Source organism: Sinocyclocheilus grahami, unplaced genomic scaffold, assembly GCF_001515645.1.
Source record: "Sinocyclocheilus grahami isolate Dianchi unplaced genomic scaffold, SAMN03320097.WGS_v1.1 scaffold926.1, whole genome shotgun sequence".
Taxonomy (NCBI): domain Eukaryota; kingdom Metazoa; phylum Chordata; class Actinopteri; order Cypriniformes; family Cyprinidae; genus Sinocyclocheilus; species Sinocyclocheilus grahami.
In genome coordinates this window covers 93,403-103,560 of record NW_015506105.1, presented here as the reverse complement: position 1 = coordinate 103,560, position 10,158 = coordinate 93,403, and the positions used below count along the sequence as shown (strand labels likewise).

General features: G+C 37.3%; 1 protein-coding gene across 1 annotated transcript in view; it reads right to left on the bottom strand.

Moving 5' to 3' along the window:
* LOC107564363 (PDZ and LIM domain protein 5-like) overlaps positions 1-10,158 on the bottom strand; it is a 45,536-nt gene that overhangs the window by 11,553 nt on the left and 23,825 nt on the right. Inside the window, exons 5-6 of the mRNA XM_016249423.1 lie at positions 4,082-4,260; positions 3,347-3,386 (exon numbers count right to left, since the gene is read on the bottom strand). Coding sequence (XP_016104909.1) covers positions 3,347-3,386; positions 4,082-4,260 — 219 coding nt within the window. The remainder of the gene's footprint in view (positions 1-3,346; positions 3,387-4,081; positions 4,261-10,158) is intronic.

Here is a 10,158-nt window from a genome sequence, read left to right as displayed (position 1 = left end):
GACAGACAGACAGACAGACAGACAGACAGACAGACAGACAGATAGATAGATAGATAGATAGATAGATAGATAGATAGATAGATAGATAGATAGATAGATAGATAGATAGATAGATAGATAGATAGATAGATACAGAATGACATACAGACAGACAGACAGACACTGCATGTATTTAACTGTTTAATTTACATAACTGTTTAAGATTTAAATGTTTAATGTTAGTAGTTTGCTTACAAATGCCATTTTTGAATTGACCATTAACCCTGTAACATCTTGTATGGTTTATGCATGGTTCTGCAAGTTTTCTGTCAAGTACCCAGTCTTCACAGAGCAATGTGGGACAATTAAAAGATGTGTTAAGGCATCACATTGTGTCACCTCACCAGTTTAACAAGCCTGTGACAACGGCACTGTCTGCAAACTCACATTTTTATCTGCTGAGAAGAAAGAATCAGTGCTGCTCTCTAGTGGCGACACATGAACACTGCAGCAGTTCAATCATAATGATATCAAAACTGATCCTACATAAACATGATTAATACATACTCCTCCTGGTGTTAATGTCCACATTTCATAATTCTAAAGCCATATCTATGTGGAAAAATACAATAACTATTCATATCAAATATGTTATATGCTTTACAATATTACAGAAGTTAAATGTGCAAATTCTGTTTTAGGTTGCCTAGAACTGTGAATTAAAAGAAAAATATTCACAAAGTTGCTCCTCATTTTTATGACCAATTTAGACACTAGGAACACTTCATTATAACAACCTTTACTGGATCCTACTGTATTAATCAAAATACCCACTAGTTTTAGATTGAGCACATGTGTGGATCTGGTTAACCTGTCCATTATTGCCATTACTTATGTAACTGATTGGTTAAACATCATGACTTCGGCTTAAAATCAGTAACTGAGGGATATACAGAAAGAAACCGATAAAAACACTGACACAAATAAGGAGAAAATACACAGCAGAAATTCTTCAGAAAATACAGGCCACTTTATTCTAATTTTGCTACATAATGAAAACTAAGTGAGAAAGGAATTATGTCATGAATTAAAATAAATAGTCATGAATTAAAATAAATAGTAAGTTTTCAAGCATAAAATTAAATTTGCGCAGTTTAAAATAATATTCTGGGTTTATACAGCATCTGTGGCAGGCTTGTCATAGAAAATAAAAATAAAAATGTATAAATAATCTAATTTTATGAAAATAAATATCACATTTACAGTAATGCACTTACAAAGGAAGTCTGTAAAGCACCAAATAATAATTAAAATACACACAGTTTTAATGCATAAACCTGTTAACAATTAAAATCGCATTTGAAACTTGTGTCATGACCATGCAACTAACTAGATACATTTCTACTCAGAAGAATTAATCATTTTTAACAAAAATATGAGCTGCACATTTCCTCACAGAACACCGTGGAAGTGCATTACTGTAAATGCTGCATCACTGTGTTTAGTTTGAAGGATGAGGTGAACTTATTTTCAGTGTTAATCGACAGATGCTGTGTGTAGTTTATCTAGTTTTGAGCCCAGAACGTTCCTTTTAATAGGAATCAAAAGACCAAAAGCTGAAACATCACAGAAACTAAATAAGATCCAAGCCACACGTGTAATACAATACTGTAATGCAACTAATAAACTTCACTAATAAAAATCACTAAATCCACCAGAAGAGTTTGAGATGTGTGGTTTGCTGCCGTTAAGTGCATGTTGAATCTTCACACACTGCTTTAAATACACGCATACACACTTTATAGAGCTCATGTTGCAGAAACATCCCACACACAGATCCAATCACACACACACGTATTCTCACACACTCACACACACACACACACACACACACACACACGTCTACACCAAGCTGAAGACGTTAAGGCTTTGAGCAGACACTCCAAGGTGCCAGTCTCTGAGTTTATGATATCTGGGTCCAATCGTAGGATTGATCTTCACTACCCTGTTCACAGACAACCAGCAAGAGAGAGAGAGAGAGAGAGAAAAAGAAACAAAGACAGTATGAAGAGCTGTAGAAGTGAATATCTTTAACACAGAGATACTGTAAAGCATGCAGATGCAAACGCCACTGCACACGGGTTAAACTCGCTTCTGTAACTCTGTCCCAAACCGAGCTTCAATGTATTACTCAAATAAACATGCAGTAAAATACACACAGCACACACTGTATAATAATAATAATAATAATAACAATAATGCCTTTCTTTGGAAAGCGAAGCCAAGAACCCTCACAAACTATGAATTCACCCGCACAAAACAAGACAAGTTATTACACGACAACTTCAATGGCAAACCAACAACAGTGCAAGATTACCAGAATAACTCTCAGATTGGGCCAATGATAAAAAAAAATAAAGGTAGTTTTTTCCCTTCCTCAAGTATGAGCTCCATATTCAGACTATAGCATACTATATAAGCCATAAACTGCTGATTTAATATGATACGCAACAAAAAAAACGTAGTAAACCTTTACTTAAAGCCTATGTAAAATACATTATAATGCATTATATTTTTTCCTAAATAACTGTAATCAAAGTTAAAATGCATTAATGTTCTAAGGTTTGTTTGTCATGTGTTTCAACGCATTATACTTTCTAAAGGTGTAACAATGAATAGATAAGTATTATATAACTGCTTACAATTATTAACGAGATCATAAAATGCATTATAAGGTGTGTTACAAGGCATAACAAATGCATTAAAACTGCTTTTATAATGCATTATATATAAATGATTTAAGTAAAGTGATACCAAAAACTCTTATGCATTTTTTTTATACTTTGTCTAAAGGTTAAATAAACTGCTCCATTAAAAAAAAAATTTTTTTAACTTATTTCAAATGTCATGCTTAAGTGATGGTTATAAGTCAATGGCTACCGTCAACTATTTGGTTACCAACATTCTTCAAAATATCTCCTTTTGTGTTCAACAGTAAATTAAACAGGTTCGGAACAACTTGAGGGTGCGTAAATGTTGACTATCCCTTTAAGCACTTCCTTTCACTGACCTTTTGTTAAGAAATAAAGAAAAATACAATTGTGTGTCCTAGTGGTGGAAAGCGTCAGTGATCTGCACATGCGGGTTAACTAGAGCCAGAGCTTTAACAGAAACCCCACAAAACAACAGGCCACAGGATGCCAAAATAACAGAGGTAAATAACAGAACACCCTTCAGAGAAAACCTGAACAAATCATCATCACAAAAACAAAAAACACACAGAGATTCTAAAATACACACACACACACACACACACACACACACACACACACACACTCCAAAGCAGCTGGCAAGCAGAGGAACTTACTTTGTTTTATTCTTTGCTGATTCTGACTCCTGTGAGCGATCTGAAAGACATAAACATGATACAGAACACATTTAATACGACACGCTTTCATGTGATAGAGATGTAATGAAAGACATGCTCATTCTCTTGTTTATCCCATCTGTTTCTCTCTCAGAAACAGAATGAGAGAATTTCTCTCTCATCAGAAAGAATGAATGTCTGTGTAAATGGTTTATAAAACCATTGTTAATCAATTGAATTGAGTTGCCTTGAATTAAACGATTTACGTAAGAATGATTTTATGACTGATTTACACAGAAATGCATTCTGCTTGTGTTTTATGAATAAGGCCCAGTATTAAAAAAATGCATAAAAAAAGGTATTTTAAATAAAAAATGTTATATAAAATTTTTTAATTAATACATTTTTTTTTTTTTACTTCCACCAGGAGTTGATTTTCAGGAGCATTTAAACTTTGAGGTCATATTTTTTCTAACCATATAAAACATAAAAGTGCTCTTTCATACAATTGAATTTAATCAAAAATTACCAAATTCTCAGTATGCATATTCATCTAAAATAAAACACATTATGTGAACCTAGAATAGCATTTTTTTTTAAATAAATAAATCAGATGTTCCAAATAAATAACAGAGAATTAATCATTTTTCCCTAATCAAAACATATAAAACAATAAATTCATATTTAAAAAGCAATAATAAAATTAAAACAATCAAATCAAATAAAAACTCTCACCGAATTCAGATTCAGTGCCAGTGATTTGAGCCAGGATACGGAAGGAGCGGGATTGTGAAGTTCCTGTCCGCGGGCACCAGTCCTCTGTGTCCTCCATGATGCGTTTCCTGCTGGCATCACCGTGAGTCGGGACGTGGTAAAAGTCAATGTCGGGCTCTGTGATAGGTTTACGAGTAAATCTACACACACACACACACACACACACACACACACACACAAAGAGAGATACTGTCTGCCTCTTCTACATGTAATCATACTGCATATCAAATGCACAATTTAAGCAACTCAGCATTTGAGAAACAAGGTCACTGCTGGCTGCTGGTTATTCCTTCTTTACCTGTTCATTGCAGGTTTTCTGAAGGAGGCATAAAAAAGGAATAAGAAAGATAAAACATTTCAATCATTCATTCTCTTTTAGAAGGGTTTTACTGATGGCAAACACATTACAGATGTACTCACTCAGAAACAGCTGGAGGACCACTATGAAAAATAAAAATAAAAAACTGTCATTACATAACGGAAAGGCTTTTGGAGGCATTGAATTCAAATATTCCCTGACAAAAATGTACCATTGTAAACATAGTTTCTTCCAAAATACTAAAGTTAGATATAACGGTTATTGTTAATACTGTGACATCTTAATAAACCTTAACCTTCACAATCTGTCTGTCATTTTTAATATTATAGCAGTGTTTGCGCAGTTTTACTATAGTGTAACTATGTTATTGTGACAGTTTGATTACCATGGCCAAACTTTGCAAGGTAACTCAAATTCAAAAAGCACTAGAAGCTTCTTTTAAGGTTCTGGGACCATATTCCGGAAAATCTCCTTATGAAAAAAGTAAAAACATTCCAAGAAGATAGATTCCAAGAGGTTCATAAGTTCACTATTTGACTGTTGTGTAGCCTATGGTAGTGAAGACTCCAGGGTTGCCTGGTTTTCACAAGAAAACCCGCCCAATCGCTACTCAAAACTAGCCCAATCGCATTTCGAGGGGGTCCCCAGTTAAAAATCGGTTGGGGGGGTATACGTTTTTTTGCCAGGGTTCCCCTGCTAAAATTCGCATTCCAGTGGATAAATATCATGTTATTGGAGTCGCTTCTTCAACCCGCGACAACAGTGTTAAAGTAGCCCAATTCAGCGGGAAAACCGTGGACTTGGCAACACTGGAAGACTCGCTAAAGAAATCGACTTGAGAAACACCTCAAATGCCATCTTTTTGCGTTGCCCGACTCAGTATTTCGGGTAAACAGATAATATTAAACAGAAACATAAGCTTTTGAGTATTAAAATCCTCCAAAGGAAATGAAACTAATTTGTTGTTAAAGAAATTTACATTAGAAACCCATGAGACCAGTTGCATAAACATAGTCACCACACTAAGACTTATGCCGAGTTCACTCTGCACGATTTTCAAACTCGTCGGATCGCCGTTGTTTTCACACTGCGTGACTATCTGGGGTAGCAGTCGGTCACTGCTGTGGTCACACTGCACGATGGATCGGCGACAGGGGGTTACACACTGCATGACTTCACAATAGGAAGAATCGCCGACAGCTCTGTCTGGTCCGCAAACTACGTTTCACAACAAAACACACGCGAGAAGTGATAAGGAAATAACTCGAGAACCCGCGTGCGTCAGACCGAAGTTCTCGAGCAAGACTGAAATTATAAAAAAAATATATATATATATACCCCGCAAATTGTCTGTGAGCTGATTTCCAGCTACAAGGAGAAAAAGAAAAACCGATTATGCAGGAGGGAGATGCAGGGAACAGGGATTGGGTGTTCTGCAAAGAGAGTTGGAGGTAAATAATTTTGCAGTAACTGTTATGCTGCTGTTGTGGCGGGTCCAGCAAATGTTTGTGCTTGTTTCTGTATGATATAATTGTTCATATATCTATTAAAATACTGATATTCTGGTCTATAACTCTTCCCTGAACTTCCCTCTGCCCTGTATCTTGGTCTCTCATTGGCTGTAGGTCATCGCCGATGTAGTTTTCAGTCAGAAATCATTGCACACAGCCTGATTGTGAATTGCCGACAGCTCAAAATATTTAGCATGCCAAATATTTCATGGGCGTTGGTGACGTGTCGGCGATTCCCTCAGATCGCGTCTTTGATAATTCACACTGCGTGATTGTCACTCGCGTGAACGAGCACCGATTTGCCTCTGATGTAGGGCATTTGTCGGCGATTTCGCAATTGTCGGGCGATTGTCGGCGAGTGAAAAATCAGGCTAATATCGTGCAGTGTGAACTCGGCATTAAAGGCGGGCATACACGGTGCGATTTTTGCTGTCGTACGAGCTCGCAGGCGATTTTTTTTATCTCAGGAGAAAATCGCAGATGCTCGCATGGTACCGTGTGAGAAGAATTACGGGACGATCCGAGAACGTTACGAGGACCTCCCGTCCTCCCGATAATTTTCAAACATGTCAAAAAAAATCGGATGCTGTCGGTTTAAAATTTGTGGTGTATGTGCGGTTGAACGAGACGATTTGGCGATCCATCTGAAGTTGACCAATCAGAAGATGACAAAAACCATATAGTCTATAATAATTTTAGTTTAATTATACAGTTCTATTTTTTATTTGTTATTCTGAATGTGCCATTCAGCTTTATGAATGAATATGCCTGTTGTATTTCCAGGAAAAACGAGCAGAAATTCAGAAATGGCCTACTCCCTCGAGTTCTTTATGAAGAACAGAAAGTCCATGCTTTTCAGCCATTCTCTTTGCCATGTCCTTTGTCTTGGTTTTTTTGGACGTCACAAACTATTTCATCCTCAGAATCTATATTTTTATGAATGGCGCGAAACTTAACGTAAGGTCAGAGTTTGTCAAATCGTAGTAAATTCGTATCGTGTGTGACTGCCTCCGTATGATTTTCGGATAAACTCAATCATGACATGTGCCAGAGCTCACAACATTTCGACCTTCAGAATCGCACCGTGTACGCCCGCCTTAAGTGTCATAAGAACTAGTTTGACTAACTAGCAGTTAACCAAGTGGGTATCAGTCTTACTTTTCTGATTCAAATTAGACCAATCTAAGTTATGTAATTGACTTTAAAAAGTTATGAAAAAAAATAATAGATGTCTAACTTTTAAGATTAGTCTAAGCAGTTTATGCAAAAGGGCACAGAAGATGACACTGCCGCACATGGAATAAAACACAAGCCACACACGGTTTGAGAAGAAACTCATCTGGACATCTGAAATCATCAATCCAATCTCTCAAAAAACTTTCACGTCTGGAACATACTGATCGTACCGAAGCCCGTCTGTACTGACACGTACAACATTCATAAGCTGTAATAAATCAGCACTGTCTGGCTGAGTGCGGATGAACCGTGTGACGAAAGAGTGTTGGCAGGGCTTGTTTGCTCACTCTGTGTGTTTGACAAACTGCAGTTAAAAACCGCTGACTAACTGAGCACTGCGACACAACACCTCACAGATGGAACATAACATGCATATCGTCAAACTCACGTCAACACACTCATGCAATACCAACAGAATAAACAATGAACCACAAACCCAGCTTTGCTTTGCTTTACTTGAGTGGGCTCTACTTTAAAAGTCATTACTGTTACATAATCAGCAGTACTACACTAATAAAACATTTTTTTTTTTTTTACATGCACCATAGTGGAAAAGCATGTAAATCCTAGCAGGCTCCATGAACATGGATCCTTCAGTACATTATTCATATTAAAATACCATGATATCACCATCTGATACCATAACTGTACTATGATACCAATCAAAGTCCTTTTGAAGGGGGAAAATTACAAGAAAAGTACCATGGGTATTTTATATTTTATATAAGTACAATGGGTATAAAATATTTTATTTTGAGTGGTATTCTTGAAAGTATCTCGAGTACAATGTAAATTACATTACATTAAAGTTTAATACTTAGTGCTTCTTCGCAGTGTTTTATTCATGAAGAAAAGCAAAGCACTCTCAAAGATGAGGTTAGATGAGGGAATTCTGGAAAACAATGCTTTCACTACAAATCACGGTGATAATTACAGCACACACACACACAGAGAGAATGAAAGGAGCATCAATATGGTACTGACTTTATGGCTGGAGTCAGCTGCTGAAAAGCACATAGAGGAGGAAAAACAACCATTAAACACACATAATCATCTAATCACTGGCTGAATTCAAACAACACTGATTCCTGAAGCCCTCTGAGACAGAACAACAGCTGAAAACAAACACACACAATAAAGAATGGCTATTTCAATCACTTTATGTTAAACATAGCACCGTCCCTTAGTTACTGTTGCTAATGCTGTCAAGCTTTCCTACTACTTCTTACCTCAGAAAGTGAGGAATTATTCAACAACAGCTCATTTAACTGTGCATCTACATCTAGTAATTATACAGTGACCAGAACCATTTTCAGTACAATATATAATATTTAGGTAAATATTAATATTATATTTAAATATAAAATATTAATATTTAGTTCCACCAGTCCCAAAAATCTACAGCTCTGTCTATGGATTGTGTACATTTTCTATTTTCAAATGTAGTCTTTGAGTTTTTATTAAATATTGTGTAAAACAAAGCAATTGTGCACATTACATAGTTATTTGCTATCACTAAATTGCATTATCTATATATCCTTAATATATGAACATTTTATGTTTATCTGCTTACCCCCAGGGCATCCAAGATGTAGAGGACTTTGTTTCTTCAGTAGAACACATATGATGATTTTTAAGTCCAACCGTTGCAGTCTATCAGTCGTATAATGCATGGAAATGGTAACAAAATCTATGAGAGTTAAAAAAACATGCACAGACAAATCCAAATTAAACCCTGCAGCTCGTGACGACACATTGATGTCCTATGACACGAAACGATTGGTTTGTGCCAGAAACCGAACAGTATTTATAGCATTTTTTACCTCTAATACACCACTATGTCCAACTTCCTTGAGCGCGCGCACGGCATCCGGTGCGTGAGGTGTGTACGTGCTCTGGCGTAGTTTACGTTAATGGGTGTGTTGATATCCAGCCGAAGAGCAATCAACCATAACTTCAGGCAAGCAGGCTCAGAAGTTGAGAATACGTGGAAAGTCACCACTCCCGAATGAGTTCGCGCGAGAGAACGTAATCTTTTAGTTTTAAGTCGGTTTGAACAATCCGGATAAGCGCAAGTAAGTACCATTTTGATTAGCCGTTGTACCTACAATGACTGAGCACTGTGTAAACAATGAGTGACGTATACGTGCGAGAGATCACTTCCGGCGCTACGCCAGAGCGCATACACGCCACACGCACCGGATGCCGTGCGCAAACCCAAAGACAGTTGGACATAGTGGTGTATTAGAGGTAAAAAATGATATAAATACTGTTCAGTTTCTGGCACAAACTGATCGTTTCGTGTCTTAGGACATCAATGTGTCGTCACAAGCCGCAGGGTTTAATTTGGATTTGTCTGTGCATGTTTTTTTAACTCTCATAGATTTTGTTACCATTGCCATGCATTATACGACTGATAGACTGCAATGTTTGGACTTAAAAATCATCATATGTGTTCTACTGAAGAACGTCTCTAGGTTACGTATGTAACCATGGTTCCCCGAGGGAAGGAACTTCCAGTGTTGAGGGAGGATGGAAACATGGAAATAAGCGTCTCTGAGATTTATCGTAACAAACCAGTCCTCGGACTGGATCTGAGATACTATCTGCTTGATAGTGAGCATCTTGAACCGAAGCCGTTTGATAGCGTGGTTCAGAAGACGGAGATCTAAGATCGGACGCAACCCCCCCATCCTTCTTCGGAACGATGAAGTAACAGCTGTAGAACCCGGACGCTCTCGAGAGAGGAGGAACACGTTCTATGGCCCCCTTCCTCAAGAGAGTATCTACTTCTTGTTCCATTACCAGAGCCTGCTCAGGGCCCACTAGTGTGGGGATGACCCCGTTGAAACGAGGCAGACGAGAACCGAACTGGATTCTGTAACCTTTCTCTATAATCTGCAGGACCCATTTTGAGATATTTGGTAGAAGTTTCCACGCTACCAGAAAATCTACTAAGGGAACCAGCCTCT